General features: G+C 44.3%; 1 protein-coding gene and 1 long non-coding RNA gene across 3 annotated transcripts in view; one reads left to right on the forward strand and one right to left on the reverse strand.

The window, feature by feature from the left end:
• Positions 1-3,642: 3,642 nt before the first annotated feature.
• LOC134018323 (uncharacterized) lies at positions 3,643-4,697 on the forward strand. Its single transcript, XR_009929919.1, has 3 exons — positions 3,643-3,797; positions 4,186-4,238; positions 4,393-4,697. It is a non-coding gene; the product is annotated as an uncharacterized LOC134018323 (long non-coding RNA).
• A 5,393-nt stretch (positions 4,698-10,090) lies between these two features.
• Positions 10,091-14,468, reverse strand: part of fgd (faciogenital dysplasia) — a 40,816-nt gene continuing 36,438 nt past the window's right edge. For both annotated transcript variants that reach the window (XM_062459188.1, XM_062459187.1), the window contains exons 17-19: positions 14,184-14,318; positions 12,625-12,765; positions 10,091-11,630 (exon numbers count right to left, since the gene is read on the reverse strand). In XM_062459188.1, the coding sequence (XP_062315172.1) occupies positions 11,385-11,630; positions 12,625-12,765; positions 14,184-14,318 (522 nt within the window). In that variant the 3' untranslated portion in view covers positions 10,091-11,384. The remainder of the gene's footprint in view (positions 11,631-12,624; positions 12,766-14,183; positions 14,319-14,468) is intronic.

Genomic DNA, 14,468 nt, shown 5'->3' on the forward strand with positions numbered 1-14,468 from the left:
TCCATTTACCAAGCAACACATGTGAATGTCAGAGATTTCACCAATAGCCTTCCATTATCCACTTTTAGCTCATCACACTATACATCAAGTCTGTACCAGTGTACACTAAACATTTATGCATTACAAATTAAAGAAATTTGTGTTCTCATTTCAACAGCAAAATACATGGGGAAAAGAGAAAGGTATTTCAATTGGTAAGTAAGGGAGTCTGACACAGGAAGCAGGACATGCAGAACTCTTTAAATAGAGGTGTGCTGATTATCAAAGCCTCACCACTAACCAGATAAGAGTTAAAAACAATCAGCCCAAAAAGGGATTTTAGTATCGAGAAATATTGGGTCTGTATGAATGTTCCCATTTAAATTAGCATAATCATCCATTTTCCTGAAGAAAATGTGAGGGACACTACCCTTCTGCTTCTAAATGAAAGGGCTACATGTTTGCCTTTTTTCTTTGTGTGTCTCTGGGATTGCATTCATCTGTAAAAGTTCAATTAACTAGGTGATAAAGCAGTTCATTGAGGGCTTGGATCCTAGGAATCATCTCTTTCTATCATAATGCTCATCTGACAGTTATATTAATGGAACAAGCATTCAGTAAGCCATGAGTTACGCCTTTGCAACAGAAAAAGTTCACCCAGAGCAAGGAGGACCTTCTTTCAAAGTTAAACACCACAGTCAAAAGGAGATGTGTATAATCCATAACATGAAATGTCCACATTTCACACATGCGCACACATCTGCATATGTGATTTAGAGCAGTGTACTGTATGTATTCAGCATATATTCACAGTAATAAGCCACACCTCGTTCCGGCTCTGTATCGACCCCTGGTCATTGCTAATGCAGGGCATGTATGGTGGTGGTCTAGGTTGGTTTGGCACGCTGATTAGAGCAGGCTTCACCGGTGTTGGTAGTTCCAGTAACACTGTAATATCAAACTAAATATCTAAAATGGATTTGGCATTGAAGGTGTCCATTTCTAACTCCAACTGCTACCAACTGTTTTCAACTGCCAAGAAGGCCTACCATGCATGAGAATGAGCTGTGAATATTGTCCTCATGTTCTGTGTTACTGTCTATAGCATGATGCTGTTACTGCACCTCTGTCCTTGTTCCCTCATAATAGGATTCCACAATGTAAAAGTAGTATTGAATGACCATGGGGAACCCAGCTTCCCTGCAACACTGCACCTAGCTGTAGGCGTGAGGTAACCTCAGCCCAGAACTTGCACGATGTAGCCGGACTGCTAAAATACTCTTGAAATTCACCTTGCGCACTGGCTTCTCTTTGAAGCTGGGCTGGGGTTAAGAGCATCCTTACCTGCAGATCCCATTGTTGAGAAAGAAAGCAGGAAAAGTTAGCCTAGCTACTTTCATGTACATCAACACAGGGAAGTCTCAAATATCTCAAAGGTGGGGGAGGGGGGGACGGGGGGTTGAGTTTAAGGAAAGCGGATTAACTGCAGTCAGGGTATTTGGTGTAGATGATGTGAGATGCCTTCAACAGCTTACTCACAAACAAACAAAACAAAAAAATCCCCTGTCTGAACCTTGAAGTCTGTAACTTTTCCAAAGGAAAAGGGAGATGGGGTCAGACAAAGCTATGATGGATGCACATTTTCACACAGTCATGGTTTATAACATTGGAACTCTCTCTGACCCTCTCTCTTCTCTCTCTATCTCTCTCGCTCTCTCACACGTACACACAATCTTCTCCTCTCTCCATCTCTCTCTTTCTCAATCTCCAAAACACTGGATTTTAAGAGAGATGCTTAATGAGTACGTTATAGCTCTTCCTAGACGGTTGCTATGGCAACAGTTGATTTGTTCTGACAAGCGTCTTTGTTATTATGGATTGGGCTCTCCATCCCTCTGTTATCTACTTGCAATACAGTAGCCTCGGGCATAACACATTTCCTCATTTTACTGTATCACTGAACACAAAAGGGTAATATTAACTTACTGTGATCGCTTGGATTCCTAAAGGCACAAATAAACACACAGAAACATGTACAGTGCACTGAACCACACCAAATCCTGCCTGCAGGGACATGTGCCTCCAGAGCTGCAGACTACTAAAGAAAGAAAATGACCATCGTCAGCAAACCTGTGCCATGAAAACTAAGGGCAAGAACTGAACTGTGGGGTTTAGGGAGAGCAGTCTGTTGTGGCCCTAGCTTGAAGGAGAGAAAAAAGAGGCAGGTAGAACAGGGACAAAGAGAGACAGTGGGTAAAATAAAGACAGCAGAGGAGAGATAGACAAGGAGAGATGAAAGGCAAAGAGAGAGACATGAAAAGACATTCAGCTGGAGGCTGAAAGATTCACATCGTAGACATTATACTATTAGCGTAATCTGACTGGTCCTCAGATCTTTGAGGAGAGGCAAAGAGAGAGATAAATGCAAATAGAGAGTGCATGCATGCAACAAGAAAAAGGGAAGAGTAGGAATATAGCGATAGGACAAATGAGAGGACAGGAGGGTGAGAGAGAGCAGGTGAGCAGCCTTCTCTGAGTTTCCACCCTGGCCCCTGACACAGACTCTGCTGGGGGACACACACTCCATCACAGAGGTAATTAACTACCACAGTAGGGGGTACTGTGCATGCTGCCAACCAAACATCTACACACTCGTATGCACACAAACACACACACACACACAAACTACCACACATGCTCACGTGCAAACACACTAACTGGGCCACATACTGCTGAGGGGGCTGGGGTGGTGGGGTGGAGAGGGAGTGAAGGTGCCCTCTTCAAAGAGTCCTGAGCTGTTTCCTCTATGTTGGTTTACCTAATTGCAAACACGACCAGAGCATCTAAGTGTACTAAACTGTATATATAATCATTACTCTCATATCTCGTCCTTTTTGTCATTGTCTAATCTTGAATACTGAATGTTATTGTTTTTAAAATGAGTACACACACAAACACGCATACACACACACACACACACACACACACACACACACACACACACACACACACACACTGAGTATCCTCATTGTGTACCGGTAATCATTAAAGCTGTCATGACAGTTTCCTGCTTCTGCAGTTTTAGGAGACAACAACATTACTCTGGTTTGGATCTTGGCCACTGCCATTCGGGTTGCACCATAAATCTACATCTTGGGCATCAGATCCCCCTGCCAGGGAGGGTCGCCACGGCAAGCGAGAGGAGGAGCAGCCTTTCACAGGACAGAAGACTATTTAGCATTTCTGTGTTATGAACCTCAGCTCAATCTTTCATCCAGTGCAGGGCAGGTAGACTGGTGGAAGGGCGACACAGACGACACAGAACAGCAGTGGTGTTATAGTGATGGATACAGGAACCAGGCAGGAAGTGGGAGAACAGCAGATGAAGCATTTTTGCCTCTACAAATGTTCCCGACAGTACAATATCTGAACATATATGAGGATATGAAATAACCAATGAGTGTCATGTATTACTGAAGGTGATTAATATGTAGTATGGCTGCAGGGTTTTAATCAAGGAACCACACTGGCAGGTAGAGAGACCTTAAGAAGTCACTCTTCTTAGAATGGAGTGGAACTACAGAATAATCTGACCATCAGGCTATTGTGAAAATAAATCTTCAAATACTAACATGGATTTGGATTTCTGTGTTTCCAGTCCAGAGAGGGCTTAGAGGCACCCTGCTGTCACTGTCGTACTGTAGAGATGGACCCCTGTTTCCTGCTGGGCTATGAACACACAGCCCCTACAGGGAACACTGGGGGAGGGGAGAGGTGGAGGTCACTGACTGACTCATCTGAAGGTCTGACACTGTCAGGTAAGACACTGACACTGGGGGCTTGGAGAGATATAATATGTAGAAGTTCTTACTAGAAGAGAGCAGTACCAGTTTCCCGGATGGAGTGGAGACTCATACCAGCAGGATTGTTCTCTTTCAGAAAAGAGGTTCAAACCTAATCATCAAATTGGCTTGGTGCTGTATTTGATGTCCATGTTATTGGTTGAGTGTGTTTCTGTTTTGGTGACTGCCCAGTTGTGAGTACCACTCCCTGAATGGAGAGAGGTTGCCATGGTAATGCTGAGACTGCATCTGATTATAGCCTAGTGACGGATTGTTGAAATAATAGTGGTTATTTGAGTGAACGGGATGGTTCAATAACTCAATGATATATTTCCTATCCCCTCTTTATTCATCCATTTACCAGGCAAAAATATTGCAGTTGTTTATCTATATCTCACTGGAATCAAACTAGTTAAGGTAAGAGACTGTAATGCAAACACTCCCAACACACACACACACGCGCACACACACTACAAAATGTGTGTTTGTTCAAAATCTACAGTAGGACATGATGATCCAGATCATTAACTCTCAGATATCTGAAGCTTTCTTTTGTATTGTTGAGGTTTAGGAGGCGTTTTCCTGGTTTGTGTTGTTGCGCAGTGTTGTGACACACAGACATGAAGTTTCCTGTGCCATAGAGCCCTGTGACGGGAACCCAGACAAGTCTTGCATCTGAAGACAAGGCGTATTTGACTGCACCGTAGACAACATGAGTAAACCATGAAAACAACAGGAAACGGTTGCAACCCTCTTCCTCTGTAATAAAAAAAGAGAAGCACTAGTGTACAGGAGTTGCTTCTTTGGGTATGTGTTTGTGCAGGCGTGTGACTTGTTCATGACTAAATCTCTTCCTGCTGGAATAAAAAAGAGAATGAACATGGGTTAGTAAATCAATAAAAAAAACATCCCCAACATCCTGTATCACAATTATCGTTGTAATTTAGAAATTACAAGGGGCATTACAGGGGAGAGAAGTAATGGAATGACATTAGAATAAAAGTGTTTATAAACATAGCTGGTTGTAAATGTGCTATTTTCATTTTTTCCAGAAAGGTAGGTCAGTTGGTGTTTGTATTGGAGGGTTAGGAAGAGCAAAATGCAAATGTTTTCAGACACACATACACACACGCACACACACAGCTGGTAAGAGGCTTACACTATGTTCCAGCAGCATCCATATTAAAACCATTCTCATCAGATGGAGGAGGAGAGAAATCCTCTAAGACCACAAGCCAGCCACCTCATCAGTATATAATGCTGTTGGCACAAACACACATGCTGCAAGAACATTTCAACATTTCACTGTTGAAATCGTCAACATTTCAAAATGACCCTTCCCTTACTTTTCCTTGAATGATCCTTTGAGTTACATTTACATTTAGTCATTTGTCTACAGTGATAACTCATTTGTCTTTAGTATTGTGTGAGCAGGACAATGCTCTTGATGAATGGAGCCATTAAGACAGGCCTTGAGGCTTCTGTTAGAGGCCAATATGACACACCTTAGAGTCCCACAACAACCTTGCTGGAGGCTACTGAACACAAGCAAACTGGGTCTCCCTCTGACCGTGCGTGTCACAGCATGTAGAGAGACAGTTTGGGAGAGGGTGGGAAGGGATGAGTCTGAAACAGAGTGGCAACACTAAAACGTGAAAACAAAATATGCGATTAGGAACAACAAGTCAAAGACAGATTCCCTAGGCTGCCTCAAAAGCCCCCATCCTTCAGATTCTTCAAACTCCCTCTGTAGACTGGGGGGACAACTGCAAAAAAAAAAGCTGGCTTTACCAAAACTACTTAGAGCTTAGATGAAAAACAACATTGAAAGTACGTTTTCCTTTGAAGGAAGGGGGTGATAGGAGCTTATCTCAGCATGGGCTCTCCGCAGTAGCAGACACAATGCTGCCATCTTTTTCGGTTCTGTTCTCGCTGTCTGCGCGATTTGACAGGAACCAGCCGTCAGCAGTTTACACTCTATCTGCACCAGAACGCAGTTCACATACTGGACAGAGACAGCTAACAATACATCATTTTGGCAGTAAGAATTTGCCATCAACTCAATTTATCAATAGCTGTTGTGTGTCTGACATATCACAGACACATTCTCATTAAACTATCTTGCCTATGTAGGTACAAAGATAAATGTCACACAGTTCCTCTGTGTATGGAGAAAGAAAATGCTTAGAGTCCGATGTTTCATCTTCAGCGTCCCCTGATAGACCCCAAAGCATGCCTCTACAGTTGAAACTCAGGTGTGATTTAATGCACTCCCACTCTTTTGACGTAACTTGACTTGCTCTAACGTTCCCTGTTGCTTTAACCACAAACCACATCCCTATTCTGCATAACCTGTACGTACCGTAGCTGTTGAAGACAAATACATTTGTCTTGAAGTCTGACGCATAGGAACATAGCGACTGACACAGAGACTTACTCACTCCTGTAGTTTACAGAAACATAACAAAAATGGGGACATAGCTGTATAATTCGGTCTGCCATAAACTGTGGCACTAATGAGTGAATCTCATATGATCGGTCCTGGGAGCAGATTTTGTTATTGGAGATTTAAGTATACCTATTTCTTTGTTCAAAGACTTGCATCCAACTTTGGTGCTACCACAAAGAGAAGTTACTATTATATCTTAAGATAACACTTATTAATCCCCAGTGGGTACATTTGGGGAGTCAGGTGGCTGAGCGGTGAGGGAGTCGGGCTATTAATCTGAAGGTTGCCGGTTCGATTCCCTGGCCGTGCCAAATGACGTTGTGTCCTTGGGCAAGGCACTTCACCCTACTTGCTTCGGGGGGAATGTCCCTGTACTTACTGTAAGTCACTCTGGATAAGAGGGCATAAGGGTTATGGGCAGAGACAGATTTGTTCCACATTCATCTATATCCCTTGGGGATCCCTTTAGTGCTGATCTTGTGACATATACTGATAACGTCTTGATTATGGGTGATTTTAACATTCATGTGGATGACCCAAAAGATCCTTTAAGTAAGGCCTTTACTGCTCTAATGTATTCCACAGGTCTCACTCAGGTGGTTTCCAAACCTACCCATCTTCACTCGCATACATTAGATTTAGTTCTCACGCGGGGAATCAAGATTAGTGACGTCATTGTCCACCCCCACAATCCTATATTATCAGACCATTGTCTGGTCACCTTCAAAATGGACCTCTGCCAGAGCCTTGGAGGCACTAAGAATATTTCTACTAGCCGCTGCATAACCCCAAACACAGCTCTGGAACTGGCTAATATTCTACCCGCTGCACTAGAAGTCCTTGACGTCCCAAATAAATCATTAAATACTAAAACGAGGGATCTGAATTTGGTTCTTCAGCTATCCCTAGACTCTGTTGCCCCTCTCAAACCAAGGAAAAGAAAGGACAAGAAACTGGCTCCATGGTATTCAGAGGAAACACGCACTCTTAAGAGGCTCACTAGAAAACTAGAACATAAGTGGCGTACCACTAAATTGGAGGTTTCAACACTGAACTTTCCCCTATACCAAGCATGCTGCATGTTGAGGCTCTCACTCACTTTAACCCTATTTCTATGGAAGCGTTCATCGAGCTGATAGACTCCTCGAAACCCACTAGCTGCCTTCTCGATCCTCTCCCTGCCAAACTCTGTAGGGAACTTCTCCCTATTATTGGACCACCCATGCTTAGTATTATTAATGAATCTATTGTAATTGGCCAAGTCCCCAACGATTTCAAACAAGCTATTATTAAGCCCCTTCTTAAAAAAACAAACCTGGATCCAGGCTGTCTTAGCAACTACAGGCCAATTTCAAATTTGCCATTTATCTCCAAAATTTTAGAGAAGGCTGTGGCACAACAGCTCACTGAGCACCTCTCCTCAAATCAGCTTTATGAACCTCTCCAGTCTGGATTTCGTCTCCACCACAGCACTGAAACTGCATTAGCCAAGGTAGTCAATGATCTACTGTTAGCCTCTGACGCGGGTTCTTTCTCTGTCCTGGTTCTTCTAGACCTAAGTGCAGCTTTTGACACGGTGGATCATGAGATTCTCTTGGAACGTATGGAGAACTATGTTGGGATTTCTGGTACATCACTTCAGTGGTTTAGATCATATCTATCCGATAGATCACAATATGTCCACTATGATGGCTGCTCATCCAGGAGCTCCACTGTAAAATACGGAGTACCACAGGGTTCAGTTCTAGGCCCTCTGTTATTTTCTCTCTATATGCTGCCTTTAGGAAACATAATTAGAAGCTCTGGGGTAAATTTTCACTGTTATGCAGATGATACTCAGCTATATATGTCTATAAAGTCTGGAGAATTTCCACATGCTATGGAAAAATGTGTTTCTAGGTTGAGAGCTTGGATGACTGCAAATTTCCTTCTTCTAAATTCGGATAAAACCGAGGTTCAAATTTTCGGTCCTAAAAAATATAGAAATATTTTTTCCAATCTGACCTTAGACCTAGACGACGTCAAAGTCTCTCAAAACCAGCTAGTAAAAAATTTAGGAGTCACAATGGACCCAGACCTTTCGTTTGAGTACCATATTAAGCAAATTACTAGAACTGCATTTTTCCATCTACGTAATATTGCCAAAATACGAAAATTTCTCTCAAAGGATGATGCCGAAAAACTAATACATGCATTTGTTACGTCCCGATTGGACTATTGCAATGTGTTGTTCTCTGGCCTCCCAATTACCCACCTAAAAAATTTACAGCGGGTGCAAAATGCTGCTGCTAGACTATTGACCAGAACAAGAAAGTTTGATCACATAACATATACTCTTGTCTCTCTACACTGGCTCCCTATCCAAGCCAGAGCTGACTTCAAAGTTCTACTACTAACCTACAAATCTCTGCATGGATTGGCACCACTGTACCACTCCGGTCTCCTTGCACCCTATTGCCCCGCAAGGACACTTAGATCTCAAGATGCCGGCTATCTGGTGGTTCCCAAAATTAAGAAAAAAACAGCTGGAGGTAGGGCGTTCTCATATAGAGCGCCTCTTCTCTGGAATAAACTACCCGTCTCCATTAGGGAGTCTGATACTGTTTCGACGTTTAAAATTAGGTTAAAAACGTTATTGTTTAGTCAATTCTACGACTGTTAAAGGTAAGTATGTTACTAGTTGGAGGCAACGGGGGACGGGTTGTTTCCATCCTTATTCTTTAAGTATAACTTATTTTAGAGTTCTCTTCCCCTGGAACAGATTTCATGTTCCAAATGAGGGGGGCTTTCGCTGTCTTGGTGTGTGGGGTTGCATCAAATTCTACTTTTTTGCTCTGTTAAATTGCTGCACCAGTCCACACTTGACCGGTGGGGATCTCATTCTATTATGACTGTAACTGTTAGCTGCTCCTGGCATTCTCTAATCCCTGCTCTCCTCTCTCTGTCCCCCCCCACACACATCCCTTGTGGTGTGGGGGGTTTGAGTTGTCAGCACCTGCCTGGTCGTCGGTCAGCCAACGCTGGACCAGTCTCCCGGTCCTGTCCTACATCTATAAAGTTGAATAATGGATTTTGGTGTTTTAAAAACCCATCGACACTGTATGACTATGTTTAGCCTGTGTTCTGCTCCTCTCTCCCACCAACCGTCTCTGGAGGAGGGGATCCCTCTCTGAATTGCTCCTCCCAAGGTTTCTTCCATTTTTTTTTTCTCCTGTTGAGAGTTTTTTTGGGAGTTTTTCCTTGTCTTCCTTGAGGGTTTAGGTTGGTTGAGGGGCAGTTCTATGGGCATATGTGAAGCCCTCTGTGACATGCTTGCGTGTAAAAAGGGCTATACAAATAAATTTGATTTGATTTGATCCCTTCAGTCTTGCTCCCTTTTTCTAATTTTTCTCTTTTTCTAATTCTCTCTCTCTCTCTCTCTCTCTCTCTCTCTCTCTCTCTCTCTCTCTCTCTCTCTCTCTCTCTCTCTCTCTCTCTCATGCACACACAACATGAAATGGCTCTTAATACTCCTGCATCCGATCCAGACACAAAAAAGGAATATCTGCTGGGGGTATTTCATATGGAGAGTCTGTGTAATGTGCGCTATCACTGATGATGCAGGCAGACTGAGAGATCTCACTTCAGTTGCCACCTCACCCTAACACCAAGACAGTCAGTGTGAACTGATGCATGCCACTCAAGGCGAACCAACCAGCTGCATTTTTGTAAATGTACTATAGTGAAAGACACAAAAAAAACGTATCAGCAAAATCTATTGTTGTGTTCGTTTGTGCCTTTACATGTGTGTACACAAACTCACAGAACCACAGCATTTATTGTTAGACAGAATGGCACTGAATGAGCCATAGTCTTTTTTTATTGATGATATGCTTTGACTGCTGTGCACAATCTGGGTTAACACACGCAATACTGAGCCTGTTCACTTACAGTACGACAACGATGCCTCTCTGGGAGGAGGTGGGGCTGGCAGGGCTTCAGAGCACGGTACATAAATATAAGTGGGTTTACATGCACATAGAGATCCATCCACCTTGGTTTGTTGAAGCTGGTGCAAAAGGACAGCAGGGTACAGAGTAGGGGAGCAGGAGCGTCTTACAGTACTTGTATCTTCGCTATGGTTTCTATCACATGACAGAGCAGGTGAGGAGTCTTTCAGGAAACAGTATCCTCTGATGGTGAACATCAAATCATGGTGGAGATCCCACCATCGGCCTCTGGTCCAGTCAGATGAGCGCTTTAAGATGACAGGACTGGGCTCTGGTAGGAGGTACTTGATGTGTGTGTGTGTGTGGGGGGGGGGGGATAGGGGTGGGGGTGTTGGAGGTGGGGGTGAGTTTGAAATGAGTTGATAATAGGAGCATCAGGTGGCCAGCCACAAGCGTTCACATCTCTTAAGTTAAAAAGGCTTTTTTGCTCTGCTTAGCTAACGACACACTATAGTTTACATACTGTACAATCCCCACTGTTTATGTCCCCAGGGAGGGAGGTTGGAGAGCTGGCCCGGGGCTCTTACTCTAACATTCAATACTGAATAAAACACAGGAGCAACACACACAGTCCAGAAGGACAGACAGACAGGAGTTAATGCTTCACAACACAGTCACAATGTACAAGGTACTTCATCTTATAAAATCATACAGGGGCCATCTTATAAACGCCTTCAGCAATAATACAATCATGTTCAATCAAAGAGTCCTTTGCTTTTCTCAGACCATGGAGAACACTGAGAAAGTTCAGACAGAACCACACATACAACAGAGGTGAAGTTGCCGGCACAGGTATTTAAGTGAGTGTATGAAAGAGAGAGATGGAGAGAGTGAGAAAGTGAGATAGAGTGTGTGTGTGAGAGAGAAAGAGAGAGACAGAGAGAGAGAGAGAGAGAGAGAGAGAGAGAGAGAGAGAGAGAGAAAGAAAGAAAGAGAAGCAGAAAGAAAGAAAGACGTGTATTTGGGTGGGAGTGCATGAGTGAAGTGGCATGGTAGGGAATGAGTGGCCCCTTTTGAGAGAAAAATAAAAACAAAAAGTGCCATGGTAAAGTGAATTCAAGTAACTTGTGCTCTGTACACAGGAAAATGGGAGGGGCAAGAAGAAGGAGGGCCCTGGGGATGATCCTATTGGCTCTTTCGGTTCTCAGTCAGGCTGACAGATGCGTCTGTGGGCATTTCCCCACGGGCAGCCCTGGAGAGAACCTCCACCCACTTGGCCTGGAGCTCTGCATCCTGGGCTCCAAACAGCAAAGCCTGCTGGGTGTGGCTCAGCCGGAAGGTGTGTTTCAATTCAGATTTTTCTGTTGCTGGCAGTGGGGCAGTGCTCACCTCAAACCCTGGCAGGGGAACTGCACGTGCCCCACGAGAATCCTGCAGAGACACAGCAAACAGACCAATCAGGGCGTAGCAGGAAACATGAGTCCAATCATCTTGAAACTTCCTGGTCCAATATAACTGGACATTAAGATTACCTTCGTACAGATAATCTAAACTACTGTCCAGCTGACCATTGTTTTGATCGCTGAAGTGATTATTGTGACAGATTTCAACAAATGCCATCTCATGTCATCTTATCCTTCATCATCTCCTATCTTCTGCCGGGTTCTTCAATGAAGGCGTGCGCAGTAAGCTCTTTCCCTCTCTCCTCTCTCCCATCCCCCTCTCTGGTCTACTGCTTCTGTCCAATTTAGAAAATAATCAGTAATCCTAATCTATGGAACAGAGTTCTGACATGGGATTGTTTGCGTGGGATTGGAATTTTGGTGAGGCCACACAGCTCTACTGATGGCAGCACAGACTGTCGTTCTGTGTGCTGATCATTTGTTCATGCTAGCAGAAGAGTCACTGAACATCGACTGCGCAGAGAAGGATGAGAGCAACTTCAGGGTTGTGGTTTGCTGCTTCAAGTGGAAGCCTCCTCAATCACCCTGTGGGCCATTTGCCAAACAGCCATGCAATGCCTGTTCTAACCCTGCCTGAATGAGAGCAGAGTGGAAGCACCTAGTGGGCCCCCTCTGGTCAGACTGAACACTGCCGCCCAGGTGGAGTCCCTGAGGTCAGACTCTGGACAACTAAATCCCTCTTGGTCCGAATCAGCATTTTAGAGAGCAGACAGAGCCCTGACTGGACACACACACACACACGTACAGGACTGTTAGGGGCGACGCTAACACTACACACACAAGGCTGCACAGGTGACCTATCCATGCAGCTAGAAAGGTGACATGCAGGTTGGGCAAGAGATGATCCGTCAGGCAGACTGAAGCATGCCCTCATAGACAACCTATTGCATAAAGAGACCTCTATGCACCCACATGTGACACACCAGTAGACAGCCCCAAGGGGGATTAGGGTTGACCCTTACCTGCCCGTTGCTCTGCAGGTAGAGCACCAGGGGCTCAGTCTTGGAGACCGCCACCCAGGTCTTGGTCCAGCTCTTCCCCTTCTCCTGCACCTGCAGGTAGCTACACAGCAGAAAGTTGTCCCCCGTCAGAGAGACCTGCCTCTGGAGAGAGACAAGACAAGATATGATTAATACCTGATTAATACCTCCCCAAATGACAAAAAAAGCCTACAATGCCAAACATGTCATTCTATTTGGCTTCCAACTTCTGGATACTTAATACCTAATTCTGGGATAAAATCCCGCACTGTATTTAACTAGTTGTAGGCCTTCTAAACACCAACTGTATTCCTGGAACTGAAAATACAGATGTCATGTTAGGGAGTCTGTATTTTTTTAAATGCTTTCATATACTCTTACATAACATTCATAATGTTGAGAATGCGGGACATGGAGAGATTTCTACACTAGCAGGTTGTCCTTTGTTGACCCTGCATGACTAATGTGGTGTAGAACTCCCCCAAGTGGTACTTAATGCCATCGCAACTTACTTTTCCAACATTTCAGACATTGTGGTCCATAATGCTCTGCCACTTACAATGAAAGAAGAAAAGGTGACATGCAGCTTGTATAGGTTGTAAATATGCATGTATCTAAGTGTGAGGGCCGTTGACCATAACTAAGACAGACAGACAGACAGACAGACTGAGAGAGACAGACAGACAGACAGACTGAGAGAGACAGACAGATAGACAGACTGAGAGAGACAGACAGACACAAGACTCAGCTTCTCTATATAACAAGATTAAAGCAGCTGCTTGTTGCATCATGACACACAAACACACACATACATAAACACACACACACACACACACACACACACACACACACACACCTGAAGCCTCCAGACTTTCCTGTCAGCAGAGTCCACTAAGCCCCTTATCTAGGTCCATGTCATGGTATTGGTCATCCAGTAGAGGTTACCTAATATGACTCTGTGTCTTGTGCCTGTATGTGTAAGTAGGAACATGTGCATATGTGCTATTGTACAACAATGGACTGTATGAGACGAAAGATGAATAGTGTTGTTTCTGTACATGACTTGATCATGACACAATGAGCTATTATATGTACTGGTATACACTCAGCTCACTCACACTGCCAGCTATTCAATACTGGTTCACTGGTAGAGATGGGGCCTATTGAGTCATGCAGGTTGCTATTCGTGTGTAGGTTCCTACATCATACTGTTACTCTGAAATGGTTGCTTTATAACTATGTAAGAAGAAAGAAAAAGTAGTCTGTCATGGGTAATAAGAGAGAGGGTGTCTGCCCGTTTGCATCAATGCATTTAAATATGTCTATACGTGTGTTTCAGCAAGTAAGCCCCAAGTGCTCTCTCTCTGGGCAGTGCCCCCAGTTTCCTGCAGGGAGGACTAACGCTCCCCCCAGGGTCTGGCGTTGTGTCAGGCCCATGCCAAAGTCCTCTCTCTCCCCTCATACACTCTCTGCTGGGACGTCCTGCTACTGTATTACTCCTAGGTTGACAGTGGCGTTTGTGACTGTTTCTGGTGTCCCACCTCAGCAGCAGCTTTCCTCTTGTGCTCAGCAGGGGGCGCTGCTAGCCCCTCCAGACCCTGGCTGGCCTCGAAGCACTCTGGACACAATCGACATGTCTTGTTCTCTAAGGTCTTTGAACACTTCGCACAGATGGCCTGTGACGAGAGGGAAGCGGTGGGAAAGGAAAGAGAGAGAGAGAGAGAGAGAAAGAGAGAGAGATAGAGAGAGAGAGAGAGAGAGAGAGAGAGAGAGAGAGAGAGAGAGAGAGAGGAAGAAGAGAGCAGCTGTTTAGACACATCATATAA

The sequence above is a fragment of the Osmerus eperlanus genome, chromosome 4 (assembly GCF_963692335.1).
Source record: "Osmerus eperlanus chromosome 4, fOsmEpe2.1, whole genome shotgun sequence".
NCBI classification, from domain to species: domain Eukaryota; kingdom Metazoa; phylum Chordata; class Actinopteri; order Osmeriformes; family Osmeridae; genus Osmerus; species Osmerus eperlanus.